General features: G+C 49.3%; 1 protein-coding gene across 1 annotated transcript in view; it reads left to right on the top strand.

The window, feature by feature from the left end:
• Nucleotides 1-17,742, top strand: part of ANXA2 (annexin A2) — a 48,759-nt gene that overhangs the window by 18,329 nt on the left and 12,688 nt on the right. The window contains exon 4 of the mRNA XM_051821925.3: nucleotides 15,576-15,670. Coding sequence (XP_051677885.1) covers nucleotides 15,576-15,670 — 95 coding nt within the window. The remainder of the gene's footprint in view (nucleotides 1-15,575; nucleotides 15,671-17,742) is intronic.

Raw genomic sequence — 17,742 nt, 5'->3', positions numbered from 1 at the left:
CTGTGCTCTGTGTGGTCTGATTTTGGAGGCTAAATTACACGGCCACCTTTGCTCAGCCCCTTGGAGAAATTGGTGACTGAGTGCAGAGACCGGAAGGAGAGTGGCGAGTTTCCCTGATGTCCTGTGGTTCTAATGAGACATAAGGGATGCTTCTCCTGCCTCGGGCAGCCTCTTGTTCCATGGGGACACAGTGACCACTGCGGAGTGGCTGCCAGGGCAGTGGAAGGGAGACAAAGGAAGCATCACAATTTGACTTGTTAGAAGCTTGGTGGCGGTGGTGCCTTTAGACGACCATTCCTGTCAAAAGCCACCAATCAGAAAATTAAGCTAAAATCTGCAGGTTCATCTCCTTATAGTCAGCTTTAGTCAGGGAGAAAAGTGGGTGAGAGCTTACATGATCTGGGTTCAAATCCTGGCTCCATGACTCACCCACCAGGGATCTGACTCCGGGAAAACACTGGGTTTTGCTAATTCTCTGTTAGCTTACCTATAAAGTGGGTAAGTTCCCTCCCCCCAGGGCTGTTGTGAAGCAGGAAGCACTTAGCATAGTGTCTAGCACATAGACACTGCCCAAGATACATGACCTCCACACACACACACACACACACACACACACACGTCTGCTTTCCTATAAGGCATTCTCTTCCACGGTTAGGGTGCACCTGGATTCTTGTGGTTTCCCAATGTGCTCTTGCAGAAACAGCCTCAAGGTTTACCAGTTAACTCTTCCAACAAAGGTGGTTGCCATTCTCAAGCTTGGGACAAAGGCTGTTTGTATCTCTGCATGAGAAAGCTTTCAGCACTGGAACATGAAGAAAGATTGTGCAAATGAACTCTGGTCACAGCTGAAACTCTCATGGTAATAAAATCCCTTCAGGCCCTTTCGGAGTTAGTAGAAAAAAATATTCTCGTTTCCAAGGAGAAATGGCTGGAGGGCTAAGCTTTGGAGTCCCACCTTGCAGCTGAGTCAGAAACAGCTGACACCACCACTACCCTGCTGATGCCTTGCTGAATGCTCTTTGTGGGCTGATGTGGCACCAAGCACTTGAGGAACAGTCACAGGGGGTGAACTTCATGATCTCCGATGCGTGTTCTGTCATTCCTGCCTTGTGGGTGACACAGGTGAGCATTCATATGCTCCAGGTCGCTTGGCTTTGGTTTCAAGTGGGGTAGATTTGAACATGGCTTTGTGCAGACTGAGGCCTGTGATTTATTTAGGGACTGGCACTGTGGTGTAGTAGGTAAAACCCACAGCCTGCAGTACCTACATCCCCTATGGGCACCGGTTCAAGTTCTGGCTGCTCCACTTCCTGTGGCCTGGGAAAGCAGTCCTTGGGCCCCTGCATCCTTGTGGGAGGCCTGGAAAAAAAAATCTTTTTAAAAAAAGATGCATTTATTTGAAAGGCACAGTTACAGAGAGAGACAGAAAGGGAGAGACAGAGACACAGAGAGTGGTATTTTTCATCTGCTGGTTCGCTCCCCAAATGGCTGAAGCCAAGAGCCTGGAACTCCATCCTGTCTCCCACACGGGTGCAGGGTCTCAAGCACTTGGGCCATCCTCCACTGCTTTCCCAGGCCATCAGCAGGGAGCTGAATCAGAAGTGGAGCAGCTGGGACTTGAATCAGTGCCCATCTAGGATTCCAGCATTGTGGGTGGCAGCTTAACCCACTGAGTCACAACTCCAGCCCCCGAAGTTTTTATGATGTCATGCATTACCTTCATAATAGAAGACAGAAAACTTAATTAAAAACAAAAAAGTCATTAGTTGGGGAAGATAACAGCCCTTCTGTTCCTTTCTCCTTCTTCTTGATATTTTTTAGGCAGCTCACGCCCCTTAGATCAAGGGCTCATTAAATCCTTGTTGCCCTTCTTAAGCCCCGTGTATCTTCAGTGTAATTAAGGTGCTTGTGCCACACCTTGCCCTCACTCCTACCTCAAAGCCTTTATCGGGAGAACACAGGGCCAGGTTGATGGTGCTTCCTGGACATCAAAGGAAACTAAAGTGTAACCCTCAAGTGTTGCCACAAACAATAGCCAAAAGACGAGAGCAGAAGGCCTCTGTTAAGGCCTTGTGTCCCAGGGAAGGATGGCCCACGTGTGTGCACCTGCCTGTGGGAGTGTGCCACGAGCAGATCCGGCTCCTGGGCTGCTCTGACACCCTCCCCGTGGCCCGTGTGTTCTCATGGAGGAGAGCCAGAGGCCAGGCAGAAGGTTTACCAGTTGCTGTCAAACACTAGGCCTGGGAACAGGAGCAGCCCTGGAGTGGGGCACGGGTGTTAGGAGAGGATGCACGGGCTGGCCCTGGCCGTGCCAGGTGGCAGGTCCTGGGCAGCTCTTGCTCATCCCTGACCCCGCCCTTGTCATGCCTCACTTGCATCCGTCTTTTCATGGAGCATCTTGCCTCCGTGGTTCCGGATTCTCTTCTGAGCTTCGTATCTGGCTCTTGGGCAGAGTGAGCCTCTGCGTTTCTCTTCCAGGAGAGCCCACCTCCAGCACCCTGCAGTTCCCACTGGTCTCAGCGTGTGCCGCCACACAGCCTCGCCTGCAAGCTTCCGCTGACATGGACAGAGGCTCCGTGCCGCCTTGGTCTCTGTGCTCATTCTTTACAGACTCCTAGCTCTTGTTTCCTCGTGTCCTGATTATTTCTCGGTGGGTCCGTCTTCCCCTGCATGTGATGTGCTCAAGGGCAAGGCCTTTATTTCATTCACCTTTTTTTAATGCTTCGGTCCATGGGATCACGTGAGAAAGGACGAAGGTAACCCAGAGGCAGGCCTCCGCTCCAGTGGTTAAGACCCCGTTAGGATGCCCGCAGCCCAGGTTCCAGTACCTGGGTTCCAGTGCCTCTAGCACGCGATTCCAGCCTCCTGCAGGTGGTAGACCCTGGAAGGCAGTGGTGATGGCTCAGGTTGTTGGGTTCCTGCCAACCACGTGGGATATCTGGATCAAGCTCCCAGGTCCCCGCCCAGCACAACCCAGCCATTGGCGGCATTTGGGGAGTGAAATAGTGTTTGGAAGCTCTCTGTCTTGTTCTCCCTCCCTCTCAAATAAATACATTTACAACCTTTTGTACAGAGGCACCAGAGCACACAGGTAGTGCAGGTGAATGGGGACACCAAGGCCGCCAAGGGGCGTGGCAGATTGTGGGCAGCTGGCGTCCGGCGGGCCCTGGTCTGTTTCACTCAGTGACTGCAGCTCACTCGCCTGAGTCTGCCTGCCTGGCTTCTAGCTCGAAGGGATCTCCGTATGTCTTGAGTGTGTGACCTAAACTAAAAACGTGCTTGGTTTGTGTCGCTCTGGCTTAAGGTAGATGCTGCAGTGAGTTACCTTCATTTATGTCTGGTTCGAAACTGAGTAAAGCCGAGCAGAAGTAGTCATACTGCTTAATTAACAAGAGGTTTCTGAGGCTTAATCTGTAGGAGTCTCTTGGTCTCGATTGGCCTTGGGTTAAATATATACTGTGGAGTGTACAACACAGCTGCGCATGGTTTACCATATGCGTCCAAATAACTAGAAAGGAAAGTCAGCTAAATTAGAAAAGGATGAATGTAGTCTACATAAAATAGATTGTAATTAGCGGCAGCACAACCCGAGTTAGCGTCGGTGCCAGTGAACTGGTCCCTCTCTGGAAGGGGAGGGTAATGAGTTGCCGTGTTATTATTGCCAGTGTTGATTTTAGCAGTATTTGTGTTCTCCGGAAGAAAGGCAAAAGCAGATGATTCTCCCCTCCCTTCCCATAAGCACAAGTATAGAAGCGTAGCTGCAGCAAGTTTTTGTACTTATTTTTCTTATACTTTTAAAATAGAACCACTTACGATTTCCTGCATGGCCGCAAGCCTTAACATCCCCGCCTCTGGAAAGCAAGCCACCTGCACACCTGGGGGTTACGTTCATTCTGCATCCCTGCGTTCTCTTGCGCATGCCATGAGGCAGAGTGGCCTGGAAGAGTGGCCTCTGTCCCAGAAGATAGTTGGCAGGCCAGGAGTGAAGCTGAGAACTAGCAGCCGTGATAAAGGCCGGGACTGGGCTTACGGCTCACTCACGGCTCACCCTCCTGGAAGCAAGCAAGAGGGAACAGACCCTTCCTGGTGGCCCAGGCCTTTCTCTTTGTGTTCAGGTTGATGTGAGACTGCAGCAGTGCTGAACAGAAAGAAACTGGGGCTGAGTCACAGCCACTTGACTCGGAGCACAGATAGTCTTTGTGTGTGGAGCTGTATCAATGCCAAGGCCACACCAGGTAGCTATAGGACGCAAGAAGCCATTCCCAGTGCCTTCCCAATGGGAGGCATCAGCTTTCATGGCCTGAATCTGTTCAGTTCTTTTTTATTTTTTCTAAAAACTGTTACCACTTTTCCCCAAGGAAATCCAAATACCAGTTTCATGCAGGGGTAATGGAAGGAACCAGATTCTTATCTGGTGTCAGCAGTGCTAAGTAACTTCCCCACTCTGAATCGAGAAGGACAGGTATGTTGGTTTTGCTTGCATGTGCTCTGGGGTATTAATCTTCTGTTTCCTAAGGTGGATAGAGTTGTGGGGTACAAAACAGTGCGTGCATTTTATGCAAAGGCCTTCACTGGCAATTTTGTTTGAATCGTGAGTGGTAGACTGCTTTGTGCTTTTTTGCTGGTCTTGTGGAGTAGTTCAGAAATGCAATCATTGGAGGCTGGTGTTGTGGCTGAGCCGGTTTGGACGTCACCTGTGATGCCACATCCCGGCTGTTCCACTTCTGATGCAACTCCCTGCTAATATGCCTGGGAAGGCATTGAAAGGTGGCCCGAGTGCTTAGGCCCTTGTCACCCCGATGGAAGTCCCAGAAGCAGTTCCTGGTTTCTGGCTTTGGCCTGGTGCAACCCTGGCTGTTGCAGCCATTTGGGGAGTGAACCAGTAGATAGGAGATTCTCTGTCTTTCTCTCTCTCTCTGTAACCTTGCCTTTCAAATAAATAAAAATTTCAAACAATATATAATCATGCATGGGAATCAGACAAGGTTATAGATTATTAAAGTATAAAATTATCCAATAGATGGTACCTTAAATCCTTTCTGAGTAAGTCAGCTGAGATGAGATGGGAAGAGAAGAGATTTGATTCCTGGACAAAAACCTCTTATGTTGTCTGAGTTAAGACCCTGCCCCCAGGCTGTGCCAGACATGGGCCAGGTCCTGAGACCTCAGTCTCCTCCCACCTGCTGCTGTGCCTGTTTGCTCTCTGGCCTCTCAGGCAGCTTCCAGGGTGTGTTGTGTCACCGGACAACTACCTTAATGTATGCTCAAGACAAAACTGTGCCCCCTGTCTTCCTGTTAACTCAGCTGGTTTTTTCTGCATCCTGGTCAAAAAGACTCATCATCATCTCTGTTTTTCAGAGTGAGAAATCCAGGCCAGGGAGGGAATGGATGTGAGCCCCCAGTTCACATGTAGCAACTCAAGTTCAAGAGCATGCCCCTGGAAAGTGAGTTCACAGTGGACTGTTAGACATGTGTCGAGAGGATAGGCTGTCTTCCTCTTATTTATAAGTTTTGAGTATTCTCACTCTGTTTTGAAAAAGTTGCTTATTTATTTGAAAGGTAGAATGACCAGGGACAGAGTGTAGAGGAGATATGTACAGGGAGTCTTCCATTTCCTGGTTCACTCCCCAGCTGCCAGCAAGAACCAGGGCAAGACTAGGCTGAAACCAGGAGCCAGGGACTCCATCAGGGTCTCCCACATAGGTGGCCAGGATCCAAGTTCTTGGGCCATCCTCTGCTGTCTTCCCAGGTGCTTTAGCAGAAAGCTGGATCAGAAGCAGAGCAGCTGAGACTCCAACTAGTGCTCCGATCTGGGATGTGGGCATTCCAAGAGGCAGCTTAACTCACTGGGCCCTGGGTAGGGTTTGTAACAGAAAGCGAGGCTCTCAAATGCAGTGAGTCGGGGCCCTTCATCCTGGTCTGCATCTCGTCCCTCCAAGTAACTTGCTGGGTGAATCTCTGCCTCCACGAGCACTGGCTTCCTCAGTGGTACAGCAGGGACGACAGCACTCACGTGGCTGTGGTACAAATGGCACGAGAGAGTGGGTGTGGAGCACCCGGTAGACCGCCTGGCATGCACTAGGTACTGTTAGAAGGCTGCTGTTATTAAGATATAGAATATGTCCACATGGGCACACCCATGGATCCGTGGCCCTGTGCTCTCTCCGTGGTGTGCCTCGGAGCTTGTTGTAAAAGATGATTTCTTCTGAGCTTTGACACTGAGATGCCCAGGAGTCCAAGCCAAGTCATTAGGATAAGGAGAGGATCCAGGCCATTTGTCTTTGCTTTCTACCAAGTCATCCCTCCCCCACCTCCCCCCTGAGTACCTCCTGAGTCTTCATCAAACACAGATGCAATCCATTTTCTCTGGGCAGTCAGTGTGCCTCGGCAGATGTGAGTCAGCATCCTGTTCCAGGCGGCTGCTGGGCCCTTGCCATGGTCAATAAAGATGCACATTTTCCATGGAGCACCAGACGGTGGAGCCGCCTCGGGGCTTCCACCCACAGAGGGGAGGAGGAGACTCCAAGAGGCCGATTTTGTGGTTTTGGATTCAGCCATCGATTTAGACTCGAGCATTCTTTGTGTTTGAAGAGTACAGTGGATGGCTTAAGGGACCCAGGACCCCGAAGTTTCTGCTGGAGCCCTGTTGTCAGTGTTTCCTCTTGTGGCATTCCCTTATCAAAGCAGTTGCTTGAAATTGATTCTGAGCCCGCGCCGCGGCTCACTAGGCTAATCCTCCACCTAGCGGCGCCGGCACACCGGGTTCTAGTCCCGGTCGGGCGCCGGATTCTGTCCCGGTTGCCCCTCTTCCAGGCCAGCTCTCTGCTATGTCCTGGGAGTGCAGTGGAGGATGGCCCAAGTGCTTGGGCCCTGCACCCCATGGGAGACCAAGATAAGTACCTGGCTTTTGCCATCGGATCAGCGCAGTGCGCCGTCCGCAGCGGCCATTGGAGGGTGAACCAACAGCAAAAGGAAGACCTTTCTCTCTGTCTCTCTCTCTCACTGTCCACTCTGCCTGTCAAAAAAAAAAAAATTGATTCTGTACTTGAGACAGTGATGGCCCTCCCGGATGCTCACTAGAATGTTGACAATACTGGCTGTCAGTTCGCTGAGTATTTTCATTCAAGGAGTAAGTGCTAGGGGCGAACATTGTGGCCCAGTGGGTTAAGCCCCTGCCTGTGATGAGTCCTGGCTGCTCAGCATTTTATCCAGCTTCCTGCTAAGACGCCTGGCAAAGCAGTGGAAGATGGCCCAAGTGCTTGGCCCCTACCACCCACGTGGGAGTCCTGGATGAAGCTCCTGGTTCCTGGCTTTGGTCTGGCCCAGCCCTGGCAGTTGCAGCTATTTGGGGAGTGAACCCGCAGATGGAAATTCGATCTCTCTCTCATTCTCTCTCTCTCATCTCTTTGTCATTCTGCCTTTCAAATAAATAAAGTAATACCTCTAAAAAAAAGGAGCAAATGTTTAAAAACTTGGTAGTATGGTACCTCATCAGGAGGTACAATATATGAATATGAATGAATATATGAATACATATATTTGTGTCTTGGTCCCTTGCTAATCTTGTAAAACCTTAATTTCTGTTAGTTTTGAAAATAAATTGTTAAATTTTTAGGATTAGTTGAGAGGCACAGAGAGAGAGAAAGCATGTTCCCAGCTGCTGGTTCATTCCCCAGCTTCCTGTACTGGCTGCGACTGGGCTGGGCCAAAGCCAGGAGCTGGAATCTCAATCCGGGTCTCCCAGCAATTTCAGCCATCCATGCCCTGCTGCATCCCAGGGTGGGCATTGGGAGGCAGCTGGAATCAGAAGCAGAGCAAGTTCTCTGACATGAGAAGCCAGTGTTCTAACTGGCATCTTCACCACCAGGCCAAATGCCCATCTCTGGGAAAAAAAGAAATTTACAGATCTGCCCGGATCACAGAACTAAGCATGTTCACACCACCCATTCTGTAGGATCCCTCACCACGTCACTGTTCCCCAGGGTGAGTCTTTGCTTACCTTTCTTTGGGCCCGCTCCTGTCAAACACAGGGGGACTGGGACCCCAAGGAAGCATTTTGCAGGTGTGCTGTCTCTTCTTTCTGTTTCAGCCTTATCCCATGCTTTCTCTTAGATCCTGGGCCAGTCCATCCAGCAAACCATCCCCTGGGCACTGGCACTTGAGAGGTCAGAAAAATCTAAGGAGGCAGAGCCACCCCTCCCTGGTGCCTGGAGCCAGATTCCTTGTGGCGCTTTCCTGGTGTCCTGCCTGTTTATTGTTGGGAGATTGTGCTGACTTAGGTAGCTGAGTGTCCCGTCCTCAGCCTGCGGCTGCATCCTGGGCTGCGGTGGACAGTAACCGGATGACCCTTTTGCCGGTCAGCCCGTACTGAGCCACTTCCACAGGAATTGCCTGCCTCGCCAATCATGGCAGCAGGTGGAGAGGAAGCAGGGCTGTTCTAAAGATAAGCAGCGGCTCAGTCCCACAGGCGGGCAGAGATACAGATGCTGGTGTCACGACAGAGGGCTTGCCTTAAGTGGCTTTCATTAGGCGGTTGGTCCCAGGCTCGTGGTATGGGAGAAACAGCTGATGCAGGTGAGGTTTGGGGGGTGGGCTGGAGGAGTGGGGGAGTCTTCCACCTGAGAAAGAGCCTCCCTTTAGTGTGTAGTTCCTGGCATTGGCATACATGTAATGCATTAGATGGTTCACTTGCAAAGAGCCCCAGCCTGTTAGATGTTGCCTCTCAGCAGGCTGTTTGCTTGGTAAATAATTTAGGGGAAATACATTAGATTCCTTCAGACTATAGTTGTTGCTGCCTTCTAGGTGAGAGGCAGGTTAACCACTCAGGCTCTTCATGGGGATTTCCAATAATTGGATTGCATTCCAACTCTGCTGGCTGGACACTTATCTGCTATAGAAAGGCAGGCAAAAAGCCGTTTTATTGACTAAGAGCAGGGGACTGCATCACAGTTTGTGGAGTGAACTCTTTTTAGGTATTATTTCTTGCCTGGGCTGTTTGATCAAAGGTAAGCATTTCTGGGGGCAGGTATTTGTCCTGGGGGCTGAGATGCCTGTGTCCCATATTCAAGTGCTTGGGTTCAATACCTGGCTCCAGCCGCCGGCTCCAGCTTCCTGCTAATGCAGACCTTGGGAGATAGCAGGTGATGGCTCAAGTAATTAGGTTCCTGCTGCCCGCGTGAAAGACCTGAATTGTCTTTGGCTCCTGGTTTTAGCTACCTCCCCTTCCTACAGGATGTTGGGGGACATTTGGGGAATGAACCAGTGGAGAAGACAGGCTCTCACTCTCTGCCTTTCAAATAAATAAATAAATAATTTTTTAAAATGTAAGCATTAATTTTCCTAAAATTGGGTCAGTGACATAAAAGTCTTGGGTGTAGGCAAATTCACTTTTTTTAAAAAGATTTATCTTATTTATTTGAAAGACAGAGTTATAGAGAGAGGTAGAGACAGAGAGAGAGGTCTTCCATCCACTGGTTCACTCCCTAGATGGCTGCAATGGCTGGAGCTGTGCTGATCCAAAGCCAGGAGCTGGGAGATTCTTCTGGGTCTCCCACATGGGTGCAGGAGCCCAAGGACTTGGGCCATCTTCTACTGCTTTCCCAGGCCATAGCAGAGAGATGAATCAGAAGAGGAGCAGCCAGGACTAGAACCAGCACCCATATGGGATGCCAGCACTTCAGGCCAGGGCTTTAACCCACTGTGCCACAACGCCGGTCCCTAGGCAAATTTCTAAAGACTTTTCCATTCCCCAACCATGATTTTCCATCTCTATTGGTGATTCTCGGATCAGGAATTCCCAAGGAGCTTGTTGAAATGCTGCGTCTGGGGTCCCACGTCCTAGCGAGTTGCAATCAGCAGATGTCAGATAGGGCCCGGGGAATTGTATTTTTATTTACTTGTGAGGTAGGGTTAAAGACAGAGAGAGGAACCGGCGTCGTGGCTCACTAGGCTAATCCTCCACCTTGTGGCGCCGGCACACCGGGTTCTAGTCCCGGTCGGGGCGCTGGATTCTGTCCCGGTTGCCCCTCTTCCAGGCCAGCTCTCTGCTGTGGCCCAGGAGTGCAGTGGAGGATGGCCCAAGTGCTTGGGCCCTGCACCCCATGGGAGACCAGGAGAAGCACCTGGCTCCCAGCTTCAGATCAGCGTGGTGCGCCGGCCGCAGCGCGCCAGCCGCTGCGGCCATTGGAGGGTGAACCAATGGCAAAGGAAGACCTTTCTCTCTCTCTCACTGTCCACTCTGCCTGTCAAAAAAAAAAAAAAAAAAAAAAAAAAAAGACAGAGAGAGGGAGAGACAGAGACAGAGGGAAAGGTCTTTCGTCTTTCATCCTTTGGTTCACTCCCTAAATGGCTGCAGTTGGAGCTTGGCCGATCTGGAGCCAGGAGCTTCTTCTGGGTCTCCTATATGGGTACAGGGGCCCAAGCACCTAGGCCATCCTCTACTGCTTTCCTAGGCCATCAGAAGAGAGCAGAATCAGAAAACTAGCAGCTGGGATTTGAACTGGTGCCCATATGGGATGCTAGTACCGCAGACTTAGTCTATTATGCCACAGCATTGCCCCCCTGTGTTATTATTATTTTTAATTTTGGTTTTAGTTTTAATTTTATGAATGCTTAACTACTTTTTTTAAAGATTTATTTATTTATTTGAAAGGTAGAGTTACAGACAGAGAGAGGGAGAGATAGAGAGGTCTTCCATCTACTAGTTTACTCCCCAAGTGGCCACAAGAGCCAGAGCTGGGCCAGTACAAAGCCAGGAGCCAGAATCTTTTCCCAGGGTTTCCACATGTGTGCAGGTGCCCAAGCACTTGGGCCATTCTCCATCGTTTTCCTAGGCCATTGGCAGGGAGTTGGATCAGAAGTGTAGAGCAGCTGGGACTCGAACTGGCGCCCATAATGCAATGCTGGTGCCACAGGTGGAGGCTTATTGTTTTTTTTTCTTTATTTTAAGATTTATTTATTTATTTATTTGAAAGTCAGTTACACAGAGAGAAGGAGAGGCAGAGAGAAGTCTTCCATCTGCTGGTTCACTCCCTAATTGGCCGCAACGGCAGAAGCTGCGCAAATCCAGAGCCAGGAGCTTCCTCCAGGTCTTCCACATGGATGCAGGGGCCCAAGACTTGGGCCATCTTCCACTGCTTTCCCTTCCCAGGCCATAGCAGAGAGCTGGATCAGAAGTGGAGCAGCCGGGACTCGAACTGGCACTCATATGGATTGCCAGCACTGCAAGCGGCAGCTTTACCCGTTACACCATAGCTGGCCCTGGAGGCTTAATCTACTGTGCCACAGCTCCAGACTTAGGAATTGTAGTGTTAATAAATGCTCCTGTGATCTCAGTGCAGGTGGGCTAGGGATCCCGTTCTGCTGCAAAACATAAACTTCACATTTGTTTCCAAGAGAAATAACTTTTTTTAAATGGACCAGTTCTTGGTATGTGTTTAGGTCAGTGGTCTTTTTTTTTTTTTTCTTTCCAAAGTCTCCCTTCAGGGAACAAGCGAAGGTCCTGGGTTGCCTTTTTTTTTTTTTTTTTTTTTTTTTTTTGACAGGCAGAGTGGACAGTGAGAGAGAGAGAGACAGAGAGAAAGGTCTTCCGTTGCCGTTGGTTCACCCTCCAATGGCCGCCACGGCAGGTGCACTGCACTGATCTGAAGTCAGGAGCCAGGTGCTTCTCCTGGTCTCCCATGGGGTGCAGGGCCCAAGGACTTGGGCCATCCTCCACTGTGCTCCCTGGCCACAGCAGAGAGCTGGCCTGGAAGAGGGGCAACTGGGACAGAATCTGGCATCCCGACCGGGACTAGAACCCAGTGTGCCGGCGCCGTAAGGCGGAGGATTAGCCTAGTGAGCCGTGGCGCCGGCCCGGTCAGTGGTCTTTAAGTTGATTTCAGGAAATACTAGAATTGAAGTTAGAGGATAGAATTGCATTTTGTTTATGGTGTTTTTTCTTTTTTTAGAATTTTCAGATGTGGGTAATAAAGTACATGAATGGTGATTTTCTTTTTTTTTTTTTTAATTTTTTTTTTTTTTTTTTTTGACAGGCAGAGTGGACAGTGAGAGAGAGAGACAGAGAGAAAGGTCTTCCTTTGCCGTTGGTTCACCCTCCAATGGCCGCCGCGGCCGGCGCGCTGTGGCCGGCGCACCGCGCTGATCCGGTGGCAGGAGCCAGGAGCCAGGTGCTTTTCCTGGTCTCCCATGGGGTGCAGGGCCCAAGGACTTGGGCCATCCTCCACTGTACTCCCTGGCCACAGCAGAGAGCTGGCCTGGAAGAGGGGCAACCGGGACAGAATCCGGCGCCCCAACCGGGACTAGAACCCGGTGTGCCGGCGCTGCTAGGCGGAGGATTAGCCTAGTGAGCCGCGGCGCCGGCCTGAATGGTGATTTTCATAATAGAGCCATAGAATTTTTGAGAGATGGAGTAAGAATGAGAGAGAGAGAGGAAGGAAGGAACAGAAGAAGACCTGTGTGTGGGCACGCGTGCTTTCATGTGAGCGCAGGCACACACCACTAAAGTAGCCTCGTAGCCTTAACAGGTTCTCACTGAAGCTGTCCTAGATGTTACAGCTCAGTTGGTGTTTTAATGAAGCCGAAATGGAGGCCACTGTGCAAGCCCCTTGTGTGTGCATGTGTAGAAAGGGAGAGCGGGGCTGGCACTGGCGCAGCAGGTTAAAGCCCTGGCCTGAAGTGATGGCATCCCATATGGGCGCCAGTTCTAGTCCTGGCTGCTCCTCTTCCGATCCAGCTCTCTGCTATGACCTGGGAAAGCAATAGAAGATGGCCCAAGTCCACCCGTGTGGGAGACCCGGAAGAAGCTTTTGGCTCCTGGCTTCGGGTCGGCTCAGCTCTGGCCATTGCGGCCATCTAGGGAGTGAATCAGCGGATGGAAAACCTCTCTCTCTTTCTCTACCTCTTTCTGTAACTCTGTCTTTCAAATAAATAAAATAAATCTTAAAAAAAAAAAAAAAAAAGGGAGAGCCTAGGAGGACAGATGGATGCCCAGGTAGTGTAGAACTGGAGCCCAGTCTCTGAGCTTCGGAATCCCGTTCTAGAAAATGGAGAAGTGGTTGTCCCCACTAGGAGGTGGTGAGGACTAAACAAGATAGCTTATTAAACAAGACGTTTGGAACGGAAAAGAACTGTATGGATGTACGAACTAATTCTTGTCCATACTGTGTTTGATTCTATTTGGAACCAGACTGGGAGCCTCTTGAAGCAAGGTCACTAGTTGATTCCAGACTTTAAAGTATAGATAATCAAAAGAAGGAAAATAAAAACATTCTCCATAATGTCACCACTCAGCTGATCCCTATTAAAATCTTGGTATAAAAGCTTCTGGATATTTTCTTTTTTTTTTTTTTTTTTTTATTTTTGACAGGCAGAGTGGACAGTGAGAGAGAGAGACAGAGAGAGAAAGGTCTTCCTTTGCCGTTGGTTCACCCTCCAATGGCCGCCGCTGCAGCCGGCGCACCGCGCTGATCCAATGGCAGGAGCCAGGATCCAGGTGCTTTTCCTGGTCTCCCATGGGGTACAGGGCCCAAGCACCTGGGCCATCCTCCACTGCACTCCCTGGCCATAGCAGAGAGCTGGCCTGGAAGAGGGGCAACCGGGACAGAATCCGGCGCCCCGACCGGGACTAGAACCCGGTGTGCCGGCGCCGCAAGGTGGAGGATTAGCCTATTGAGCCACGGCGCCGGCCTACTTCTGGATATTTTCTTATGCATACATATACATTTTATAGAAAATTGGGTTATGTTGAGGATACTAGCTTATAACATATTTTTTTAACTTAATAGTATGTTGTGAATATTTTTCCATGTCAGTTGATACCTCTGTGGCATCATTTTAAGTGACTGCATGATATCCCATTATAGAGACAAGGGGATATTGAATGAGTCTCTTACTGGACATAGTTTCCCCCTTGGTTTTATGATACTCTCTCCAGTGCTGAAATAAGCGTCTTTGAAGCTTGTCTACAGCAGTTGGATTTCCGTGTTTACACTGGCCACTCTAAAATGAGAGCTAAAATCATAGATGATGCAGATAAGATAATTACTGCATTGGCAAGAACTCACTTGGAAACGCGTATATAAATTTAAAAAAATCTTATTTATTTTTATACCCAGAAATTCTAACTTGGTGTTTTTCTGATCTTACCCACTTAAGAGTTCACGATTCCTCCACTGTCAGCCTGCTGGCTGCTCTCGCCTTGAAGCGTGACGTTTTGCTTTTCTGCTTCTTTGGGACTTCGTGGATTTGCTTTGGTCCAGGCTGCTTGTGGTTTGCAAGTGACCTTGTGTGCTTAGAGTCTGCGCTCTGACCTCTAAGTCACCTATCCCATTAGGGCAAAGCCTTCCTTTTATTAAACAAAGTTCATAATCAGTGAGGAGAGAGACCTTTTACACTTCTGAATTCTTAAAATCACACTTTCTTAAGTTAAATGGCATGTCTGGAGTGTTTCTGATATAAAATTGGAAACTTCCAGATACCAAAATGCATTGCTTATCTTTGTAAATACACATGTTCCAATTAAAATAGGTACTAAAATATTTTGGTGGCACTTCAAAACTCCCAATTTAGATTTAATTTAGATTAAAACACTTACTCTTTTTAATAAAGTTATAAAATTGATTATTAAAATTGCCTATTGAAGATTAAAGGCAGTGGAACATTTATTTTCCTTACAAAACAATTTAGTCTTCAATAAGTATGATTATATTAATCAATTATGCTATTAAAATACAACTGCCATATTAAATCTGACTCATTTGTCATGACAGTTTCTATAATTATAGAAATTATACCTAGCTGCTTATATAGCCATAATCCTGCAATAAATATAAATAATTGTCTCTATTAATTCAGTCTGCGGTTACTGTCTATTAAATCTCCAGTTAAATGGCAATTTGGGGACCTTCATTTAAAATCCTCCTAAATCTTGTTGTTCCATCTGACTACCAAAGCCTCACAAATGCACCTCCTACTGTTGATGCCAGAAACCAATTTATGAATAAAATAGCTTTTTTAATACAAATATTTAAAAGATCCACTTAGGTTTGAGGCTTGCAGGAAAAAAAAACAGGAGAGGGCACACACGCTGGGCAGCATACTGAGAACAGAGAACAAACCCTGGTGTCCTGATACTTCAGTTTGGAAAACAGTATATGTAGATCTCAGTTTGCACAACACTGTTCCAGGGTGGGTGCCGTGGAGCAGTGGGTAAAGCCGCCACCTGCAGTGCCAGCATCCCATATGCGTGCCTATTCGAGTCCCTGCTGCTCCACTTCCCACCCAGCTCCCTGCTGATGCGCCTGGGAAAGCAGTGGAGGCTGCCCCAAGTCCTTGGGCCTCTGCCACCCACGTGGGAGACCCGGAGGAAAATCCTGGCTCCTGGCTTTGGCCATTTGGGGAGCGAACCCGCAGTTGGAAGACCTCTTTCTTTGTCTCTCCTTCAGAGTCTCTCTGTAACTTTGCCTTTCAAATAAAAAATCAATTAACCTTAAAAAAGCACTGCTTTAATTCTTGTGCATCAATCCACAGTCCTGGTGTGTGTGGCTGAGGGGCTCTCCCAATTTGTGTTTCCGTAGGTGTGGATGAGGTCACCATCGTCAACATTCTGACCAATCGCAGCAATGCGCAGAGACAGGACATCGCTTTCGCCTACCAGAGGAGGACCAAGAAGGTACGGGCCTTCCAGGGGCCCAGGGCGGGCCTGGGTGCTTTCGCTTTCTCCAGACATGGCCTTTCCTTTTGGTGAATTGCAAGTGGCTCTCACCAGCGGGAGTCTTGCTGGAACTCTTGGCCTTTTTCTTCCACCCCAGGGAGTGTTCCCTACTCTGATGGGCCCAAAGACAATGCCCTCCTCCCAGCCAGTGGAAGTGGAGGGAGCTGGTCTGGGAGCAGAAGTGAGAGGGACCAGGGAATAAGAACAGCATCAGCCATGAGTAGCATTTATTGAGTGCTTACTTTGCCCCAGACCCTGCGTTCAGTTCTCTACAGACAGCAGCTCATCTGCCTTCTGCTGCCTCTTGACGAGTTGTTTCTAATTTGATCTTAGGACAGTAACCACCACCGTGTATCACTCCCAACATACTCTTTCCCTTCTACTAAAACACACACACACACACACACACACATACACAGCGTCTCCCCTCCCCAACACACACGCACGCGCACACACACACACACACACACACGGACAGCGTCTCCCCTCCCCAGCACACACACACACACACACACGCGTGCGTGCACACACACACACACACACACACTTGGATTCTTCAGAGTTTTGCAGTGCATGAGCTTGGTTAGCAATGGTCTGGTCCACCAGGCTATCTTGAGGGCCACGTTCTCGCTATTTAAAGGGGCTTTGTATGCTTTTTCCTTTGCTTGTCCACTAGCGGTTAAGGAACAGGCAGCGCCTGTTCATCCTATATTTTGTCGCGGTGTTGGGAAATTTTATTTTTAAGGATGTACTGCTTTATTTTTAACTTTTTGCTATTAAAAGCTTTTGATTTATTCTTGGATGGTGCAGTAAGTGTGGCTGGCTTCCTGCAGCTCCTGTCTGACTTACGGCTTTCCCTCGGAGCCACAGTGGAGGTGAAGCGGGCAGGCTTCTGATGAGATATTTCTGCTCTTGGATTGACGTGACTGTGAGGGCCTTGGGGGCTTCAGGTCAAGCCTGGCTGTGGCTCCCATTTCCACTCCCTCTCCCCACCCTGAAGCAGTTGGAAAGGACATAAATAGGAGAGCAGCTGGCATCTTTCATCTCATGTGCATTAAAATTCTCCTTCCACTAGACGTGTATTAATCTTCTACAGGGAGGCATAAGGGGAGTGTCTATTTCTTCATCTTCCGAAAAGGGTCTGTGAGCTGGGAGAGCCCAGTTCCTGTTGGGGCAAGGAGGTCCACCTCTCTGGACAGTAGGCGAATCATTGTTCATTCAGCTGTCACTTACGGAGTATGGCCTCAGAACACACCTGGGCGTGTCCACACACTCATAACAGCTTGGATCTCCATTTCAGATCAGATAGATGGAGACAGAGCTTTCCCGTGCCTTGCTGGAGAGAACGTAGCTGAATCACGATGGGGTTTGGCACCCACACGGCTTTGCTCTATGCTGGGCGACTGCTCAGTGCCCTGCTGATTCTTAATGACTCTCTGTCCACCTTGGGCAGGCGAGAGTTGCCCTAAACTACCTGAGATGGTTCCAGAAGGAAATTGGAGAAGCCACCGCCCCTTATCATTGCAAATGAGCTGTTTGCCGAGCACTTGAGGGCTATGGGCCCAGGTGCCCAGGCTGCCCTGGCGATGAACTTGAAGAGCTGGTAGATCAGAAAGGAGTTGGGAGAAAGGCCCAGTGTTTTGTTTGTTTCCTTCATGGTGAAGCAAATGCCAGGTTCCCCCCTACATAGTGGTTTTTCTTTATCAACCATTTCGGGAGTTTTTAAGTGCAAAGCTCTGTGCTGGACGTTGTTTGAAACAGGAAGTCGGTCACCCCTAAGGAGTTTGAGAATAGAAGTGGCAGAAGCCAGCAGGTGCCCAAATGCTATTTGAGGTTTGAACAGAGAATGGGTAGAGGGGAGTCTGGAGTAGGCTAAGTTTGGAATTACCCAACCTCAAGGTTCCAAATTGGACGACTGGTGGCGTAATTGGGAGGTTGCTCAAAAGTCTCCCTGTGAGTGCTGTGTGTCCTTGGGACATCAGGAAGCAGGAGACAGTAGGTAGTAAGAGAACTGGGCCGGTGATTCCTAA

Source organism: Oryctolagus cuniculus, chromosome 12, assembly GCF_051225735.1.
Source record: "Oryctolagus cuniculus isolate XC-2025 breed Fujian yellow rabbit chromosome 12, ASM5122573v1, whole genome shotgun sequence".
Lineage (NCBI taxonomy): Eukaryota > Metazoa > Chordata > Mammalia > Lagomorpha > Leporidae > Oryctolagus > Oryctolagus cuniculus.
Note: the sequence above shows the minus strand (reverse complement) of the source record. Positions and strands in the feature narration are given on the sequence as shown.